We start from the raw sequence: 22415 nt of genomic DNA, 5'->3' as shown, positions 1-22415 counted from the left end.
CCTTTTTGCAGTTTCTTCAGTTTTAATCTACAGGTCATAACCAATAGATTGTGGTCAGAGTCCACATCTGCCCCTGGAAATGACTTACAATTTAAAACCTGGTTCCTAAATCTCTGTCTTACCATTATATAATCTATCTGATACCTTTTAGTATCTCCAGGGTTCTTCCATGTATACAACCTTCTTTCATGATTCTTAAACCAAGTGTTAGCTATGATTATGTTGTGCTCTGTGCAAAATTCTACCAGGCGGCTTCCTCTTTCATTTCTGTCCCCCAATCCATATTCACCTACTATGTTTCCTTCTCTCCCTTTTCCTACACTCGAATTCCAGTCACCCATGACTATTAAATTTTCGTCTCCCTTCACAATCTGAATAATTTCTTTTATTTCATCATACATTTCTTCAATTTCTTCGTCATCTGCAGAGCTAGTTGGCATATAAACTTGTACTACTGTAGTAGGTGTGGGCTTCGTATCTATCTTGGCCACAATAATGCGTTCACTATGCTGTTTGTAATAGCTTACCCGCATTCCTATTTTCCTATTCATTATTAAACCTACTCCTGCATTACCCCTATTTGATTTTGTGTTTATAACCCTGTAGTCACCTGACCAGAAGTCTTGTTCCTCCTGCCACCGAACTTCACTAATTCCCACTATATCTAACTTCAACCTATCCATCTCCCTTTTTAAATTTTCTAACCTACCTGCCCGATTAAGGGATCTGACATTCCACGCTCCGATCCGTAGAACGCCAGTTTTCTTTCTCCTGATAACGACATCCTCTTGAGTAGTCCCCGCCCGGAGATCCGAATGGGGGACTATTTTACCTCCGGAATATTTTACCCAAGAGGACGCCATCATCATGTAATCATACAGTAAAGCTGCATGCCCTTGGGAAAAATTACGGCTGTAGTTTCCCCTTGCTTTCAGCCGTTCGCAGTACCAGCACAGCAAGGCCGTTTTGGTTATTGTTACAAGGCCAGATCAGTCAATCATCCAGACTGTTGCCCTTGCAACTACTGAAAAGGCTGCTGCCCCTCTTCAGGAACCACACGTTTGTAGATAACATATTAAATTATTCTTTAAACCTTGAAGGATATCACTATCTGTCTCCAATGTTGAGAAAATGGAGTGTATGTAAAGGGCTCCATCATGAACACACTCATCACTCACCATTGAAAAAGCGAGAATGAAATATACATAAATCCCTCATTTATCATAAATGTCTGAGATATTGAAACAAGATTTCGGCAAATGATAACACGCAAAGAGAAGGGTATTTTGCCATGTGATCAATATGCAAAACTTCCATATCTTCCGCGACATTCATGCAACTACAGATTTTTTTATGTGAAACATTGTAATTTTTAAGGACCATCAATAGTCTGTGAAACGAGAGTTGCAGTGGGTTTTGCAACAATATAAGTGAAGAAACTGCACATTTATTTTTACACCGAGACTGGATTTTCCCATAACTGTTGATACGTCTTGCCCTCTGTTAGTAGTTTAATAATACATTGTTTTATGATTCTGCCAAAATGTCAACTTCATTAGAATGTTAGTGAGATGTATACTTGTAAACTCTTCTGTGTTTAGGCAAAAGAAGCAGATGTTAACACAGCAACAAGAGAAGTAATGTATTACTCAAAACTCACACAGTCCTTCATGAATGCATGTCTCCACACTACATTCTCGGTATGGTTGACAACTTGAGTGCAGTCTTATGATGCAACATTTGCAATGACTTGTTTTTTGTCAGCATTTCAACCTCACTGAGGGTAAATTTCGTGTTCTTTTTTGCCTCTTTACTTTTCACCTAGGCCATATATTCTCAGTCAGATTTAAACGAGCATGATGCGGTGGAAGCCTGATCAAATTGTGATATTAAATGAAATGATAATGTGGTATTGATGGCCAGGAGGCCCAGCCCGGGGAAGTTCTGCCTACGGATTGCAAGTTTTATTTCAGGTGACGTCACTTTTGGTGACTTGCGTGTTGGTGATGATGAGGACAACACAGCAGCCAGTCCACGAGCGGAGAAAATCTCCAACCTGGCCCAGAAACGAACCTGGCCTGCTGTGTGGTATTCAAACATGTTAAAACTAAGCAAAACTGTGCTCTTTAGCGTTAGCCATTTAGACGACCTGGTAGCATGGAATTTTTAGCTTGTACAGTGCTACAAGTTCCATTAACTTTGCTTTATGCAAGGTAGTTTCAGTTTTATCCAATCAAACATTTCTTTATACTTGTAGAAGAATAGCTACTTTCCTCCGCTGCGCTGATGGAGCTTTATCCATCGCAAGAGAGTAGTATTGTGCATTGTCCATTACTATTGTCAAGTTGGGAGGAATATTTCACAACAGAACATTATCTTTACAGCTGGTGAACATGTTGTTGGATGACCACTTTTATTGTGAATCTCGTGAAATGAAACATGCTGCACCATTGTTATTAATGTAGAGCCAACACTAAACACTTGTTCACAATACATGAAGACTTTAGTACAGTTCAACGCCAGAAAATATCACTTTACAATGAGAGCTAATGAACGTATGAGCCTCTGATACACAACACTACGTGGTATTGTTTGTTTATCCATGGCATGGCAACAGGGGCGCTTTACCAACCGAACTGCTGGTTGCTTGGTAGGGAAATCTGGCTCACCATTGGTGTTACCTCAGCAACAGTGTCATGTCTCCTCTGATGAGCCAAATATCAAAAGTCACAATGAATTTTAAATGCACTGTAGTTTGATGGAAACCAGTGTTTCTGCCATTGTTGCAAGCTGCCTTTTTTTCTGGGTGACTCCTGTATCTCAGCTTTTTAGAGCTACTGGTTACAACAATCAAAATAAGTGGCTAAAAGGAAGAATAGAAGATGAGTTTAGAGGTTTTGAGGGGAAGGACAGTTCATTGAAATGCCCAGAGTAGGTCAGAATAGAAACATAAGGGCATTGATTCGTCTGTTTACAGTATCACAACCTTTCCTATCTTTGCACTTGTATTTTATACAGAAATGTACATTTGTCATTATGTACATCTGTCATTATGTTCCTGTTATATGTCCTAACCATACTTTTTATAGAGTTAATGAAAATTTGTGTTCAATTTTCAGGTAATCATCACTGGGCAGAATGAGACTGAGCTTAATTTTGGAACAGTGGGTAGTTCAAGCCAGAGAGAGGCACATTTTGCTTTACTGAATAACAATCCTGTGGCAGTAAATCTGAAAATGTGGGGTACCAATCTTACAGGAGGAGTTGTGGAATTACTTGGTGTGGAAGAAGGCAATCAATCCAGTGTGTTGAGAAAGCACAGCTTTAAAAATATGAGCAAAAGCGTAAGTATTTTAGGTATCTCATCTTGAGAAAAATAGATCACAAGGTTTAAATGAGAATGGCCGTCTCTCCAACATAGTCAATGCAGTTAGCCCAGAAATTTTTTTGTAATACCTTCAGCACAAGATTAATAAAATAAACATTCACATCAGATTCATTCTCAAAATATGACATGAATTTTCATCCAACCATTTCTTCATGTTTTTATATACTGGTGGGAGCCAGATCCAGCAAATATAAATTAGGGAGTGCAGAACTGAAAATCATCTGAAGATTCTCAGTAGAGGAAAGGCCACTGTATCTTTTTCAATACCCATTAGATTCTTTATTCAATATGAGCAAGAGCTGGTGCCTCTTCTAGCAATAATGTTATTGTAGTTTGCTTGAGCAGTGGAGTGTTCCACATAATAGGAAAGAGGTATATGCCATTCCTCTCTGTAAGGGGGATTGCAGGACAAATGTGCAGAACTGTGGACCTATCTCACAATGTCAGTTTGCTATAGATATTTGGATGTATTTTTTGCTTTAATATGACTGTTTGTAGGAATCGGCATGGGTTTTCCAAATCTATGATCACAAAATATTGTCCTCTGACTATTGGTCTCAGTCAATACAGCTGATCCTCAGTCTAAATACTGACAGGTAGAATAACTTGTAAACAAAATAAAAGAGTTGGAATGTTCACATTAAGCTTCTTAGGTTACTCTGTAATATTATTCCTCCTGTGTGTATTCAAATCTGAGGATGGTCATTATTTATTGAAATCAGTATTCTAAGGACACTATTTTATAGTCACAGATTGGAATTACAGATGTAAATCCTTTACCTCTTCAGTCATTGAGTGTATAAAGCCAACCATGTCCCATCTTGTAGAAGTCAATGTGTCATAATTGGCATGGATATTCTCTGAACATAAGAAATTGCAGTTCACCAAGGAGGAGACCACTTACAAAACTTCTGTTTGACCAGTTATTAATTACTGTTCATTTGTCAGTGACCCTTTACCAAATTAGATTAATTGGGGGGGGGGGGGGGAAGACAGATTCAAGAAGAGATGTACCAATTACCTACCTGTCTAGTCAGTGTTAACACATCACAAAAATGTCGTCATTTTAAACACTCTTGAAGAATATTCATTTTAATGGCTGCTCACCTTTTACCCTTCAGGAATAATTAGAAGAATCCTTTCCAGTTCTTAAAGACATTGTACTTCAGAACATATTGTAATTCAGTTTCATCCATTTCTCATAGAAAAACTAGCACTTGATTGCTTATCTGATTATTAGAAAGGAACAACTAAACATGTGTATCTCAGACTCGAGAATGTGCCTACCAAAGAATTGTATTTGTTGGAGATTATTATCATATGCTCACAGTCATGCTATCTCCATGTTAGGATGAGAATGTTGAGAGCATTCTAGTATTTTATTTTGAGTCATTATTTTTATGTCTTTAATTATTATTCGTTCTGTGTAGGGGGCTAGACCAAGAAAAGAGAAACAGGAAAATAGACGTAATTGTGCTTTGGCACTTAGATTGCGGTGCAATGGTTTGTGAAATGAATTTAAAATAACTTTATTGGTATGAGCATCCTTATGGGCATTACAATATTAAATCATTATACTTCAATAATTAGAGTAAAATATTGAGACATAATAGGGGATTGTTCTGGCATTGATCGCTTATCATTGCGTGCACATTCTTAAATGTATATAAATGATCTGTATTGCTTCATTGTGTCACCCTGTAAATTTTAAAATAATTCAAACTCAATACAAATTGTAATGGTAAATAATTATTGCCACTGATGTGGGACTCAGACATCACTTCTGATTAACTGCTGACACGTATTCTTTCTCATCTTGTTACAGAATCTTTCGCTAATCATCGGTCTATCAGACCAGACAACAAACTTTAGTAGTATTGGGAATGACTTATTGCAGGAAACAAAACAAGCCTTTTGCGACAACCTTTGCAGGTTTTAAGAAGTCACATGACTGTATCCATAGACTATCGGTATTGGAAATTTTATGAAATTTTGAATTTTACCCACAGCTGATGAAATTAACAGAATTCAGCTTAACTAATGCAAAATCTAAAATCAAGTACAGGAAAGAATTTTCGGAGCCATTCTCCACAAAAACAAGTGTAGTATAAGACGACGGCGTGCTACCACTACTGTTTAACTGTGTCTTTGAATATACATTGTTGTTGTTGTTGTTGTGGTGGTCTTCAGTCCAGAGACTGGTTTGATGCAGCTCTCCATGCTACTCTATCCTGTGCAAGCTTCTTCATCTCCCAGTACCTACTGCAACCTACATCCTTCTGAATCTGTTTAGTTTATTCATCTCTTGGTCTCCCTATTTTTACCCTTCACACTGCCCTCCAATACTAAATTGGTGATCCCTTGATGCCTCAGAATATGCCCTACCAACCGATCCCTTCTTCTAGTCAAGTTGTGCCACAAATTTCTCTCCTCTCCAATTCTATTCAATACCTCCTCATTAGTTATGCAATTTACCCATCTAATTTTCAGCATTCATCTGTAGCACCACATTTTGAAACCTTTTTTATTCTCTTCTTGTCTTGTTTCACTTCCATACATGGCTACACTCCATACAGATAATTTCAGAAATGACTTCCTGGCACTTAAAATCTATACTCAATGTTAACAAATTTCTCTTCTTCAGAAATGCTTTCCTTGCCATTGGCAGTCTACATTTTATATCCTCTCTACTTCGACCATCATCAGTTCATTTGCTCCCCAAATAACAAAACTCATTTACCACTGTAAGCCTCTCATTTCCTAATCGAATTCCGCAGTATCACCCGACTTAATTAGACTACATTCCATTATCCTCATTTTGCTTCCGTTGGTGTTCATCTTATATCCTACTTTCAAGACACTGTCCATTCCATTCAACTGCTCTTCCAAGTCCTTTGCTGTCTCTGACAGAATTACAATGTCATCGGCAAACCTCAAAGTTTTTATTTCTTCTCCTTGGATTTTATTTCCTACTCCGAATTTTTCTTTTGTTTCCTTTACTGCTTGCTCAATATACAGATTGAATAACATTGGGGATAGGCTACAACCCTGTCTCACTCCCTTGCTGACCATTGCTTTCCTTTCATACCCATCGACTCTTATAACTGTCATCTGGTTTCTGTACAAATTGTAAATAGGCTCTCGCTCCCTGTATATGACCCCTGCCACCTTCAGAATTTGAAAGAGAGTATTCCAGTCAACATTGTCAAAAGCTTTCTCTAAGTCTACAAATGCTAGAAATGTAGGTTTGCCTTTCCTTAATATATTTTCTAAGATAAGTCGTAGGGTCAGTACTGCCTCAAGTGTTCCAACATTTCTACGGAATTCATACTGATCTTCCCCAAGGTCGGCTTCTACTAGTTTTTCCATTCGTCTGTAAAGAATTCGTGTTAGTATTTTGCAGCCGTGGCTTATTAAACTGATAGTTCAGTAATTTTCACATCTGTCAACACCTGCTTTCTTTGGGATTGGAATTATTATATTCTTCTTGAAGTCTGAGGGTATTTCGCCTGTCTCATACATCTTGCTCACTAGATGGTAGTGTTTTGTTAGGCCTGGCTCTCCCAACAAAAGTATCGGGACACCTGGCTGGAAATGACTTAAGAGTTTGTGGCCCCCTCCATCAGTAATGCTGGAATTCAGTATGGTGTTGGCCTACCCTTAGCCTTGATGACAGCTTCCACTCTTGCAGGCATATGTTCAATCAGGAGCTGGAAGGTTTCTTGGGGAATGGCAGCCCATTCTTCATGGAGTTCTGCACTGAGGAGAGGTATTGATGTTGGTCGTTGAGGCTTGGCACAAAGTCGGCGGTCCAAAGTATCCCAAAGGTTCTGTAGGATTCAGATCAGGACTCTGTACAGGCCATTCAGATCAGGACTCTGTGCAGCCAGTCCAGTACAGGGATGTTACTGTCGTGTAACCACACCGCCACATGCCGTGCATTATGAACAGGTGCTCCATCAGGTTAGGCCTGTGCTGTGATAGTGCCATGCAAAACAACAAGGGGTGCAAGCCACTCCATGAAAAACACGACCACACCATAACACCACCGCCTACGAATTTTGATGTTGGCACTAAACACGCCAGCAGGTGATGTTCACGGGGCATTCGCCATACTCACACCCTGCCATCGGATTGCCACATTGTGTACCATGAGTCATCACTCCACGCAGTGTTTCTCCACTTCAATCGTCCAAGGTTTACACTCCTTACACCATGATGTGTGACTTATGAGCAGCCGCCCCACCGTGAAATCCAAGTTTTCTCACCTCCTGCCTGTCATAGTACTAGCAGTGGATCCTGATGCAGTTGGAATTCCTATGTGATGGTCTGGATAGTTGTCTGCCTATTACACATTACGACCCTCTTCAACTGTCGGCGGTCTCTGTCAGTCAACAGACGAGGTCAGCCTGTACGCTTTTGTGCTGTGTGTGTCCCTTCATGTTTCCGCTTCACTATCAGATTGGAAACAGTGGACCTAGGGATGTTTAGGAGTGTGGAAAGCTCGCTTGCAGATGTATTACACAAGTGACACCCAATCACTTGACCACATTTAAAGTCCGTGAGTTCCTCGGAGCACCCCATTCTGCTTTCTCACGATTTCTGATGATTATTGAGGTTGCTGATATGGTGTACCTGGCAGTAGGTGGCAGCACAATGCTGCACCTAATATGAAAAACATATGATTTTGGGGGTGTCCACATACTTTTGATCACGTAGTGTATAATTAGAACATAGTAAAAGGTTAACGCAAAAAACATCAGTTTCAGAAGACTCAGAGACAAAATAAATTTAAACTCTCCATGGTTCTCTGATGACCTTGCTCTTTTGTGCAACAACATCCAGGAAACTTGACAGCAGATTAAATCACTACTCCACAAGGCATCATACGGTGCTTATTGGTTGGTACTTTGTACTTAGGAGTACCAATTGCATCTGGAGCAAAGGAAAATTAACTGCCTGCTGCTTCCATACTGACTGCAATTTCTCTTATTTTGTCCTTGTGCTCCTTACGTGAGATGTACATTGGTGGCAGTAGAACCATTCTGCAGTATGTCTCAAATACCAATACTATACACTCTCTCAACAGTGTTTCAGAAAAATTACATGATCTTCCTTCCAGGGATTCCAGTTTGAGTTCACAAAGCTTTTCCACAAGACTTGAACATAAAGTAGCAAATCCAGCAGCACATCTGTGAATTGCTTCAATGATTTCCTTTAATCCAACAAGGTGGGGATCCTAAACCCTTGAGCAGTACGAGTGGGTCACACAAGTGTTCTGTTCATGCTCTACTTTATAGATGAGCTAATTTTCCTAGAATCTTGCCCTGAAGTCATACTTTTGCCTTCCCTACAACCAGCCTTCATTGCTTATTCCATATCGTATTGCTTTGCAACATTATGCCTAGATGTTTAATTGAAATGACTGTGTCATCAGCATCCAACTAATATTGTGTTCGAACATTGCAGTATTGTGTTGTACTCATCTACATTAAGATTTCTTTCACATTTTGAGCAAGACGAATAAAATGGAATAGAGTAGCAATAGGAATAGGTGTTTTGTTCAAATCATCCTGTATCTTCCTACAGTGACTCAATGCTGACACTTTCCTTTACTCTACAGATTGCTGCTTACTTTATCTGACAGATAATTTGTGTATGTACTGAACAAGAGTGCTCATTGACACTTCCCTGGGGCACTCACGATGATACCTTCAGCTCCGATAAAGACTTGCTGTTCGGTCTAGTGTACTACAATGTTCTGAGTTACTCACATATCTGAGAACCTCTTTTGCATGCTTCGACCTTCATTAATAGGCTGTTGTGTGGCACTGCATCAAATGCTTTCCGGAAATCGAGAGATGTGGAATCTGCCTTTAGCTATTCATCAATGGTTTACAGAATATTATGCAAAGTAAGGGAAAGTTGAGTTTCGAAAGAGCAGTGCTTTTTAAATCCATGTTGATTTGTAGACAGAAGCTTTTCTGTCCCAAGCAAATTTATTATATTTGAGCTTTAAATATGCTCAGTAACTCTGCAGCAAACTGACTTTAAGTACCGTATTTACTCGAGTCTAAGCCGCACCTGAAAAATGAGACTCTAAATCAAAGAAAAAATTTTTTCCCAAATCTAAGCCGCACCTGTAACTTGAGACTCGAAATTCAAGGTGAGAGAAAAGTCTTAGGCTGCACCTCCAAATCAAAACAAAGTTGGTCCATTGTAATATGAGACATAATTTAGGTCGAATGAATAATGATACAGCTACAGTAGTTTGGTTCGAGTCATAAGCTTAGCAGTTAAGCTTTACTAGGTAGCCATTGCTATGCGTCAAGAGCTCCATCCGTATTTATACGGGTACCCTTCCTTTTTCACATGCTTCGTCTGGTTTGAATTGATTGCTTATTTTTCTTTGATCTGATAAGTGCCGTTCTCTTTGTTATAGGTGTTTATGTCACTCTAAGCTGAAAATCATTACTGTATTGTGCCATGCATTATTTGTCGCTTTCGGATAATGAGTGTTTACGGTCTGTTGCCGCTCGCCGCATGGCTTGCTTTTGTGCACGGTACCGCCGCTTACAATTAAAAAAAAAGAGAGAGAGAGAGAGGAATTGTCTCATTAGCGAAATAATCACAAGAAACTGCTATTTGTTGTTGCTTACACTGCTGCTTTCTTTGATAATGATCAACAAGAACCAAATAATTGACTGCGTATGATAGAAGATGTTCTGAATGAGAGTTTAGCGAAAAATTTTCTCCGTTTGAAAATCTTTGCAGACGTCTCTTTTAGTACATTACATTCTGCACTGAAATTAGAGTTATCTTAGATTTAAAAATCTAGTCAATTGCCGTGCTTCATTTCTGACTGTATCACTATTAGGCATAAGAATAATACGGATATAAACATGACATGACATGATATGTGTATTCTTCCGCGTTTGCTGTTGTCTCACTCTAGTTTCATAGTTTTAGGCAGACAGGATTTAAATGAGTTAGCTGAAAACACGAAAGAATACATGACAAAATGTTTATATTCGTATTATTCTTATGGTGAAGAGAATACTGCATGTGATTCACAATTCATAAAAGTTCCTATTAACAACCATCTCTTCTCACAGGTAGGAAAAAATTCAGAACGTAGAGTTTCCCATATTGACAAACATCCTAAACAGTCTTGCCATTCGGATTTTCGTAGTGCATTGAAATGCTGCTACAATCGAAGATGAACAATACGAAATTTGTATTTCCTTCGTTGGATAATTTTTGAAAATGTAGTGGCCGAAACTCGGGCGGTGAAAAAAGCTCGCCTTCCACCTTTTTAATTTATTTACTAACGCAGAGGTTTTGGTGCCAGTATTTATCTTTGTGCCTGCAAAGCATGCCTGTGTAGCGCTACATACATTCGACGGCAGAAGTTAATTGTGGTGGCACCTACCAACATTTTTCAGAACTTCCACTTACTTTGCACTTTATTCTAAGCCATAGGCAGTTTTTGGATTACAAAAACCGGAAAAAAAGTGCAGCTTAGATTCGAGTAAATACGGTATACTAGTCTATAATTTTAAAAGTCCATACTTTTGTCCCTCTAACTAACTAGGATTACCTGTATTTTTTTCCATTCACTTGGAACTTTGCACTGGCTGAGACATTCACGATAATTGGAGAGCCAAGTAAGTGCCATAGAGTACTTTCGGTAGAAAACTGAATTGGGAGTCTGTTCTGTCCCAGTGACTTTTGTTTTCAACTTTTACACTTGCTTTTCAATGGCATGGGAGCACATATCTATGCCCTCCATACGGCCAAACAATGGGATGCCTGTATGATCCTCCCTCATGAGTGATTGTTTAAGTGGAAAATTTAAAAATTCAGCTTCCCTTTTGCTGTCTTCTGTTGCCAAACCTGACTGGATGATTCTCAGCCTGATCTTTCCCAAACATAAGATTGTGGAAGATGTACATTTCACATATTGATCGTTCTATAGATGCTTGAATTTCTACTAACTTTTGCCTATTGACATTTCTGCATTTTTTAAAATAGAGAATGCAACAATCTCTGTTTTTTTTTTTTTCAAACATTTATGAATTGTTATTAAATCATGGTGGACTTTTTCCATCCATAATCAACTATTCAGTGTATATTTCTCCAAAATGTATTTTCAGCTCAGTTTAATCTTTACATATAATTCATATTTGTCCATCATTCGGGAATTATATGATGTTGATTCACCGTTTAAGTCGAAAGTTAACAACTGCTAATTTGCTCTTTCCAGCATAAAAAATGTTTGTAGCCTTCTTGGCGGGTTTATTAACTTAAGTAAACATCATGGCTATGATGATATAGATATTGCAAAGCCTTGTCTCTGTACTGACACTGCTGACAAGGTCAGGTCAGTTTGTAGCTGAGGTCTAAAATATTTCCAGTGTGTGTGGATTGTCCACTTGTTGCTGAAGGCAGTCTTTGGAGAAAGCATTCCGACCTGCTACCTGCTATCTGTCTATACCACCTGCAATGGTATAGACAGTACCCTAATCATATAGTATTAGTTGAAAGTGACTTTAAACTACTGAGTGTAGACTGGGATGTTTATGCATTCATTTGCAGTGAATCCATGAACATCCAAGTCTACACTCGGTAGGCTAAAGTTGCTTTCAACTAATATTGTATGATAATGGTACTTTCATGCTGCTGATGTAGAATTTCTTTGAATGATTCTACAACTGTTACAGTGGAATTGGGTGGCAATTAAAACATTCAACAATGAATTTGAGTTGAGACAGGCTAGATACTTGCACCCAGAGAATTTTGCAGTCAGATTAAATTTTGACCTTGATAGACATAATATATTAGTCATTTGCAGTGAACACACCCTTTCCTATGATGGCCAACCCACCTTATCAGTAAATGTTCCATGCCCCCCCCCCCCCCCCCCCCCCTTTAAATATTTCTGAGCTTTCTGTTCTACTTTTTGTTTCATCCAGCTCTCCATTTTGAGTGATTTGACTGGAAGCAGTTTTCCTGGAGAATGGCAAATTCACGGTCTTGCTTACGAATTTACATTTGTAATCTTGACATCCAGAGTGAATCTACTTTATATATATGGTCTTATTTTGCTCTCCAATTATTGACTGGCGAGCAGTCATCGGAAGACCTCAAACTATCGCATAGCCTTAAAAAAAACTGTATGTACTCGACATGTACTCTTCTACTCGCTTAGCTACTTCCTCTATGTAGTGCATACTTGACTACGAAAGGGGAGTCCTAAAATTCTCCACCTCATAACACAAGTCCAGAAATCTGCATCCAAGACAATCATAGAAATAACAAGAGTTCTAATTGAGATCCTTCACATTTAGCCAAACAAAATCACCGCAGTCCGTTATAGGTTGATACTACATGTCATAAGCAAGGCCAGCAGTCTTCACAAATTGCCAGGAGGAACTGAGGAGGGCCTCAGAATCCAAACAATAGGCCTAATTGGCACCAATATAAGCCACAACTTGCAGAGGACTGCACTCTGTATCCTTAATAGCCACAGGCAAGGTGTCCTCCAAGTCTTGGATGAGGCCTCCTGGCAGGCATACTGAGTGCACATTACGCTTCTTTGCAACACTATTTCCCTAAGGTATTCCATAATGCAATTCCAGTAATCAGCAAAACCCTCCCCTCACTCATGTACATACTTCCTTGGATACTTCTCAATGAACAGCCACTTGTCTTCCTGTAGCGTGGAGAGGTGAAGCCAGGCTGCCAGTCTCCATGTTGTCCCTCCATCTCAAGCAACAAGTCCAAGTTACAACCTGCCACTCAGCCTAAGGGGAGTGTAGTTCTGCAATAGGTATGCTGGAAAACACCTCGACAGCAGGGTTTCTGGACAAAACAAGCGATACTTAATGTTTCCTATGTGACACATCAGTTTCTTTGGAACTGCTACACTTCAAGCCAGCAGTCAGCAGGAGACTGATTGTGGCTTAATGTGTCTTCAGCTGTCCTTGAGTCGTCCTGCATCTGCACACAGCAAGCACACACACTATTAATCGTAATATGAAAATTCGAATGAAAGCAATAAATAAAAACGAGCCCTGTTGTCTTTCAGTGACGAATTTGTCTTACCAGACGGCTTAAAGTCAAAAAGGTAAGTACTAGAATAATAGAAAATATCACTGACACTAATTCATTGCTCACTATGTGACAGGAAAATGCAAGTATGGCTGGTTGCGTTACTGTAATCAAAACTACATGATTGTGGTGCTGCAGGCAGTGCTAAGCTTCACCTCAAAACTACAAGCCACAAAAAATTAAAACAATAAATAAAAAACTAGTCTGGTTGTCTTTTAGACATGGATTTGCAAAGCCAAACTTCTTAAAATCACAAATGCAGGATACTACACCGAGATTGTCACTCACGCTAGTTCAGCGCATGCCAGTGGACAAGGAAATGCTGTTTCGTACAATTGGACATGGCATTGTCCTCTGTCTGATGACATGCCTTCTGGAACTTAGAATTGGTACTGTCATCTATTGGAATGAAAAACATGGAGTAGACTTTTTGGGTGATGCCAAACTGTCATTTCTATGATTATGATGTGGTAATTTATGAGCCATTAGATGGTGCGTAATGGCATCTTAGACATACTTGCTAGTTTTTTGTTTGGTAAATTTCGATGTCTCGACATCAAGTAGAAACAATCATTATTCTTTTCAATATCCTATTCTGGTCACATGAAGTTGACAGTTGTGCTGCTAGAAAATACCATTTGCTATAACAGAAACATTGTACTTAAAAGACAAGAAGCTTTCAGCAATAAGTATGACATTGTCAACATATTTCACGGTGCCCTTGTAACAACCACAGATGCCTGACAGAAACAGATGGACTGCCTTCCATGGCATAAGAGTTTCATCACTACCTACCTACATTTCTCCCAAAATTCAAATACTGGACTGGGGAACATTCTTGCTCAATTACTCATATGATTTTTTAGGATAGTAATAACAATAGCAGGTTAACATCTGTGAAACCTAGCCATTTCAGTTATGCACTTGTAACTCTGAGCTGTCACAGCTACTGCTGAAATCATGTCAGTCAAACAGTTTCCTGGGTGATTTTGATGTATGCAAGTCACATCATGTGATGAAAAACCCAGGATGGAATGAAACAATATTATGAGAAGGAAAGTTGCCACAAACCATACAACAGAGATGCTGAGTCGCAGATAGGCACAACAAAAAGACCCTCTAAATTACAGCATTTGGCCATTAAGGCCTTTATCAGCAATAGACATACACAAGCGCGCTCACACACACACACACACACACACACACACGCACACGCACACACACAGTGTGGTTTCAGGGGCCTGAGACTGCAGTCGTGTGTGAGACGTGTGTGTGTGTGTGTGTGTGTGTGTGTGTGTGTGTGTGTGTGTGTGTGTCTTCCTTGTATGGTGAGTGGCAACTTTCCCTCTCATAATATTGTCACATCATGTAAATGTCACACTGTATTTTGTCCTCGATGAGATGTGCATCATCTTTTTTGTGGTGGTCATAATATTCTGACTGATCACAGTGTGTAATTTAAGATAAGCTGCTGTGTCCTGCAGCATGTAGACTGCAACAGATGCTCATTCAGAGGAACATGTAGTTTCAGCTGCAGATGGTCATTCCCATTCAGTAAAGACAAAAATACAAAGAAATGTAGTGGGAGGGCTATGAAAGTGTTTGGTTGAAAAGAGGAGAGAGAGGGAGAGAGAGAGACAGAGAGAGAGAGGGGTCGTAATAGCTCACTCAGATGACTTAAATATTATTGACCTAGTGTGATAAGCATTAGACACTAAAATAAAAGAAAATAAATAAATTAAAAAAATCCTTCTTTTAGCATGTGTGGGATATATATTCACAGGCACTGTTATAGTATCAGAGCTCAAATTGCCAGCAGTTTTCCTCCTTTTCTAAACAGAAGAGAAGCAGAAAAGTTCTCTACATTTCTTGATAAATTAGTTTTTGAATAACATTATTGGTAATTGACACAAGTGACTGTCAAGATAAACTCAGATTGTAATAAAGGTGATGGATGGTTTAATGTATATAGCATATCTCACATTTGGCTAACTCTTATCATAAATTTTGTTGTTTGTAGTCCAAATGCCATATATTATTTAGCTTCTTGTTGTGCTTGTCCAGACAAGTGCTTTGAGCTGAGTCAATTTATTTTCTTGTAAGAAATGTTGTATTATGTAGTCAGAAATCAGGCTTCTTAATTGCTTTGTTTGTTTCCATTTACAGCAGATACTAAAACCTGGATTCTTTGCTGTCTTTCGTGTAGTGGTTGTTGCACCAGAAATGGAAGGCATTCTCGAGGCTGAAGTTTTTGTCCAGACGCAGTTTGAGAAAGTGGTGTTATCAGCCAAAATGAGAGTTGCTCATGGAAAACTGGAAGTCGTACCAGAGCCAGTAATCTTTGATGATTGCTTTCCGGTAAAAATTAAACATCAGTTACATTATCAGGTTGTTTCTATTGAACTGCAATTATTTTTGAGCCAGTTGCAATTAACTATAGATCAGCCATATGAAATTCATGACTGACGTGTCAATGATACACTTCGAGATTAATTATTACTGCAAAGCCAATAAACACTTTTTTTTTCTACAAAAATTTGAGCTGTGCATGTCAGAATGAGGTGCAAACAATAAGAATGACAGTACATGTACGATTTTAATATTTGGCAATAAATTATTTTTATCATGATTCTCGATAATCATAAATTATCTCTATTCCATATATGTATGTATATCTTTTCCATTAGATCATCATCTTGATCTTCTGCAGTCAAGCACAGGATGTCCTCAGTCTTTTACCAACCATTCACCTGGCTAGATGCCCTGCCGACCTGCATTTCTTTTCATTAGAGTCATAATTATGTGTTCCGCTAGTTTGTTTTTGTATCTCTCCTTGTAATTTCCACTAACCATCTCTCCCTTGGTCCCCGAGTTATCCTCAGTTTTTTAGTGTCTTTTACTTTAAAAGTCCCTATCACACTGCTAAAGGTCAAATTTAGTAATACTCTTTTGGTAATCAGAGCTGACCCTACTTCATGGCAAAAATAATCTGAGATTAAAATTCACTGAATGTAGATTTCCCACTTCATTGTGATCCGAGTACAACTGATTTTTTTTTTTAAGGATGTCAAACCGGCCGACTTTAAGCATGAGAGGCACCATAGGACATTTTAATTTCCACTGTCCTGAATATGATGTGATGGCATCCAATACAAAATATACACGTTCAATTCCACAGAGCAAAATACAGTGACGTGCGATAGGAGAATGCTGTGTGAAGAGGTGTGGCTCTGAACTTCATGTCTTACATTTCCTCAAACACACATGTTTTATGCATTAAACTCTTCAGAAAGATGTGCGCTACAAAATGAATATATTTTTGAAAATTCAATTTTTTTCTAATTTTTGATGTCCTATCTCAAACACTCAAGAGAGTGGCGGGGAATTGCCCCAGTTCAGAAATATCATAGATCCGGGGCTGATGCGCAGAGCAGTCTGAGTTATAGTGGGGAAGTGGGTAGTCTCCACGTGACCTGTGTTTACATTTAGTGATTTTGCTGTTTCCTCTTTGTTTACTGCTCTCACGTCAAATCAAAACAAAACAGATTTCTATGGGCGGGGGCTATCCAGTGAATTAAAATACATTCACATAATTACGGAAGGCTAAAATGTGTTGTTAGTTGCAGATTTTATTTTATTTCCACCTTTCTGACAGTCAAGCATTAATTGCTTTGCAGAACAATGAAGTTATTTTTGTCGGTTTGCTAAAGAAATTTTCTTTTATTAATCTTTTCCACTAAGGCAGACAATATACTTGAAATGAAGTGTTTAATTCCACACACTGTTCGCTGCATTTTAAGTGCACATTTTCAACTTCTAGCACGTATGGCACTATGCCTTAATAAAGGACCAAACAAGAAATAACATAGTACTGTTACTCCAAGAAAATTTACATCCAGAAAACTACATTGAAAAGCTTAGTATCAGGTCGTGGCCTACTTCATTGGGAATCTGGACATACGAATGTGCATTTTAAACATGCAGTTTAAATGTGCACGTTTTAGTATGGGTCACGAAATACCTTTGGTCTTTGAGTATCCTCTGATGTCTTGTTTCTTTTATGACATAATGTAAGGTCTTTTAATGTTTTACATGTATGAAAATAGGGGCTCCCTACGACATCGTAGCTGTGCAAGTGCAGTGATGCCTGTCATCTTGCGCTCTCTGGCAACTGCAGAAATGAACCTATTTCTAATAGGTTGCAGGAAAATATTCCTGTTGGTGGTTTGAAAACCATTGCTATCAAAGTAAATTTCCTTTTATGCAAGTTGAACTATGTGCGAGAATGTACGACGAATTTCTTAAATCACAGAGCGTTTGATTCTCATTTAAGAATCAACTCTTTGATGACTAGTCATTTAGATGAATTTTGAGCCCAGAAGATCAGACATTTATGTTGTTGTTAAAAATTGTACTGGCACATTTGTGTGATATATCTTACATTGTAATACATGCATAAAAGACCAACATTATATGTGAAAGCTTAGCTTCTCTTGCAGCTTATTAACCATAAAGACCAATATTATATGTGAAAGCTTTGTTTTTCGTGTAGCAACACTATGTATATTAATTTAAACCATTAGCTTTTTCTGTTTGTGTGTTCGCGCTTCTTAACAGTGATGTTGCTATTGGCTGACTACATCACATGTCCTCAGCTCTGAATACCCGCTGTCATCGGCTGGCGGGATCACGTGACATGAGCTATGCCTGGCTTACAAAAGCACATCGCAATCTCGATTTCAATGCTTTGGAAAGTAACATGTGGTGTTTGGTGGAATTCGAGTGTATACTTTCGTAATACGAGAATATGCAGCGTACATGTTGCTGCTCATGAAAGATCTTTCCAAAACGTGTTTTTTTCCCTGTGTTTCGCTTTCTAAAGCGCCGGGAAATTCTACACCTGTGTATAAAACCATAACCATTCAAAGGACTGATAAGTTATACAGTTCCAATAGAAAATATAATGTCAGTCAACAGGGAAAAAGTATGTTTTCACCCGGGAGAAAGTGCATTTTTAACCAGGAAATCCGGGAATTTTTTTTCCTTGTCCGCGTATACACCCTGTAAATACACCACTTCCATTTCCTATTAGTCTACCTTTTCTATATACACTTAAATAGTCGCCAAAAATCTCACTGCTGTCAACTTCAGTTTTTAACCAGCTTTCTGTAGCTAGTATTATGTGAAAAGTAGTGCTCAAACTCTAGTGCTTTATTGTGAATGCTTTGGCAGTTAAGTACTAGGATTTTAATCCTCTCACCTGTGGGAGCCATTCCTGTGGATCTTATACTAATACTTTTGGGCATCATACAGTTATCAGAGACCTAATCCAAGAAGCCCTTGTATGAAATTTGCAGTCAGCTATCTGGGTAGCAGCCTCTGATGTGTAGTGCACACCTGACCCATGTAGCTAGATCCTACAGTTCTCAGACCTATGGTGCAAGTCCAGGAAGTCTCAGCCTAACTTGTCAGAGACCCTTTGAAGTCTCTGGTTCCGTCCTTCCACTTGACTCTGAACCAGGGGGCCCTGATCAGTTCTGGGGATAGTGCTGCAAATTGTAAGCTTTGTTGAAAGTCTGTATGCAAAGCTGGTCTTCTCAATCTTCTCTGCTAGTTGCTGGAATGATCCAGTTTCACCTTGGAGCCCAGATGACAGGCATTGTTTGTTCCAATGTGCACCACAATTTGCAGTTGACTGAACCCTGTTCCCCCATTGGTTGCTAGAATGAGGCCCCCCCAGGCATACACACTGAAGTACACCTGATGTTCATACCTGTCAAGTGCTGCCGTTTTCGTACGGGATACCGTTGTTTGCTGTGTCTTGGAACTGCCGATGATTAATAGATCCTGTACTTTTGCATTTGACTACTCTAGCCACAGGACTAAGCAGGTTTCCCAACAAGTGAAATGAGTCCCAGTGGCTCAGTTTTGGTGAAAGGCAGCACCTCAGACTTGTTGGTTAGCAGGATCGGTATAACACCCTCAATTCTCTCTGGTACCTATCTACCCTGTACAGGAAATGTAAAACCACTATTGGAATGGGGACCGAATGTGGTGGCGCAGTGATTAGCACACTGGACTAGCATTCGGGGGGATGACGGTTCAATCCCGCATCCAGCCATCCTGATTTAGGTTTTCCGTGATTTCTCTAAATTGCTCCAGGCAAATGCTGGGATGGTTCCTTTGAAAGGGCACAGCCAACTTCTTTCCCCATCCTTCCCTAATCCGACGAGTCCGATAACCTCACTGTCTGGTCTCCTCCCCCAAACTACCCAACTCAAGTAGATGGATAATGACAGATCCTGTACTTCCTGCAGAAGAAACAGGATCCATTGAAGATGATAGTACTTGAGGTACTTTGGCACCTCTGGCACATGACTCTCAGGTTCTGTCCTGACATGCTGATTAACAGCAACTGCCAATCATTTGACAGTTGTCAGAGCAATTGACAGCTGCTTATGAACTCACCCCATGTTCGAGAAAAGCGTTAACTTTTGGTATTCACTAAGGCTTGTGCGGTGCTTTACAGGACAGTGAACAAATAACTTTAAACTAAGCCTTATGAATATTATTTAATCGGAATTTTACCAATTCCCTTTAAGAAATGAAGCAGTTAATACACATTATGTGGTTTCTGTTAAGGCAGAAGAAAAGGGGAAAAATTGCTAAAAATTATGTTTCCTGAGCCTTCTTGAGGTTACTGTCACTGACACCCTCAAAACTAGTGTTTATTTACTATGTTAAATACTGAAAATTCTCAAAAATGTATGTTTATTCATGTTGATATACACTGAAATTCAGGATGAACTATTGTTTGACAGTAACTGTAAATCACAAACGCTGATTTTCTACAAAATAAATTTCCCACAACACTCATAACTTATGAAAATTTTCAAAAATATACTTTTGTAAGTGTCTGAAAATTCTCAGAAGTAAACCAGTTTCTAATGCAATTATACGATGAAATTAGAGAACAATTGTTTTTGAATGTGGGTGGGTCTACCATTGTAGACAATTTTTAGAAGAGCACAAGTTAAGTCTAAGCCTACACTTGACAGTAATAGCATGAGTTTATTGCTGCACTCACAAATGTCTGAACTTTCTCAATATATCATGATACACATGGGTATTGACATGTTCAGTGAAAGATTGTTCAGGAGTGACATGAACAATAAAATATTAGACTGTAGAATTTTGAACTGGCACATCAATCTAGCACAAGCAGTTCCACACAAAGGAAAATTTGGAAGTTGGCTTTTATATGTAAATAAACATGCGGATTGCCTGAATTTTCTGATTCAGTGATACCTTCCTAGCTTTAAAGATATCTCACAATTTTTTTTTATGTTCCGCCTATGTCTTGAAGTGTGAGAAGTTTCCACCACTTATTTTCCTCCATCTTTTCAACATAAAACTTCCAATAATAAATACTGTGTATCTACAATGTGCCATTAATATCTGTGGTTGAAGCATGTTATCCTGTCAATAGCTGGTTTAGTGCTGTTGCCAATCATGTCACACGCTAATTTAAATCACCACTGAAAGTTGTTCAGTAGATCAGACGCACAATGTATCGAATTTGTGAACTGGGTTCATTTTGTGAACTATATCAAAATTGATCTCCAGTTGTTGACATTCATTTGATCAGCTCTTATTATAACATAATGTACCCACCATGTAAGAATGCATTTTTATTCATTACATATGAAGTATGATTGGAAATTTTTAAGAATGCGCTTGTAGTTGTACAATGTTGGTACTTACATGCTACTGTGATGCATCTCCTTCAAAGTAGTCCCCGTGTTACTGAACACACCATCTCCAATGGTGTTTCCACTTTTGGAAACATTCCTGGAAATTTTTTTCCTGGAGTGTGTTAAGCACACTCTCCGTATTTGTGTGGATGTCTTCAATCGAGTCAAATCGCTTCCCTTTCAGTGAAAATTTCAGTTTAGGAAACAGTTAGAAGTCCATAGGGGCCAAATCAGGGGAATATGTTGGTTGTGGAAGCACAGGAATTTTGAATCTGGTCAGAAATTCAACGATGGAGAAGGCACAATGAGCCGGAGCGTTGTCATGATGTAGCACCCAACTTCTGTCTTTCCACAAGGCAGACCTTTTCTTCTGCATCTTTTCACACAAATACTCGTGGACACATTTGTAGTATTCCTGGTTAACTGTATGTCCTCCAGGAGTAAATTCATGATGCGCGCTACCAGTAGAATCGAAAAGAATTATGAACATTGTCGTCACCTTCGACTGACTTTGCCGTGCGTTTTTCAGTTGTGGTGAACCTGGAGTCTTCCACTGCAAAGACTGCATTTTGGTTTCAGGTTCATATCCATATACCCATGATTCTTCACCTGTAATTACCCTATTTAACAAAACTGGGTCATTTTTCGTCCGATTAATAAGTTCTTGGCACACTTCAAGTCGGTATTGTCTCTGGTCACTTGACAACGCTTTTGGAATGAATTTTGCGGACACTCAATGCGTGTTCAGATCTTCAGTTAAAATTGACTGAACTGCATAGAAACTTAAATTAAGTTCATTAGCCATCTCCCTGATTGTAAGTCTACGATCAGAGCACACTAAGTCGCGAACTTTCACAACACTTTCATTCGTTTTTGAGGAGGAAGGACAGCTGGACCGTGGTTCATCTTCAAATGATTCGCAGTCATTTTTAAATCTGTTGAACCAGACAAAAACATTTGACTGGTTCATACAAATATCTCCAAAAGCTGTTTTTAGTAGCTCTTAAGTCTCAGAAACTGGTTTCCCGGTTTTAAAACAAAATTTCACATGAACTCGTTGCTCTGTTTCTGTGTTCTTTTTTCACGCAGACAGAATCTGGCAACAAGTCCTAACAGACCCACACTCAATCAGCTGCCGCAATCAACTCAATAAAGGAAAC

General features: G+C 38.9%; 1 protein-coding gene across 3 annotated transcripts in view; it reads left to right on the top strand.

Moving 5' to 3' along the window:
- LOC124804646 (transmembrane protein 131) overlaps positions 1-22415 on the top strand; it is a 382072-nt gene that overhangs the window by 188516 nt on the left and 171141 nt on the right. For 2 of the 3 annotated variants that reach the window (XM_047264869.1, XM_047264867.1), the window contains exons 13-14: positions 3120-3344; positions 15668-15859. In XM_047264869.1, the coding sequence (XP_047120825.1) occupies positions 3120-3344; positions 15668-15859 (417 nt within the window). The remainder of the gene's footprint in view (positions 1-3119; positions 3345-15667; positions 15860-22415) is intronic. The other variant, XM_047264868.1, reaches the window with a different exon arrangement.

The sequence above is a fragment of the Schistocerca piceifrons genome, chromosome 7 (assembly GCF_021461385.2).
Source record: "Schistocerca piceifrons isolate TAMUIC-IGC-003096 chromosome 7, iqSchPice1.1, whole genome shotgun sequence".
In the NCBI taxonomy this organism is placed as follows: domain Eukaryota; kingdom Metazoa; phylum Arthropoda; class Insecta; order Orthoptera; family Acrididae; genus Schistocerca; species Schistocerca piceifrons.
Note: the sequence above shows the minus strand (reverse complement) of the source record. Positions and strands in the feature narration are given on the sequence as shown.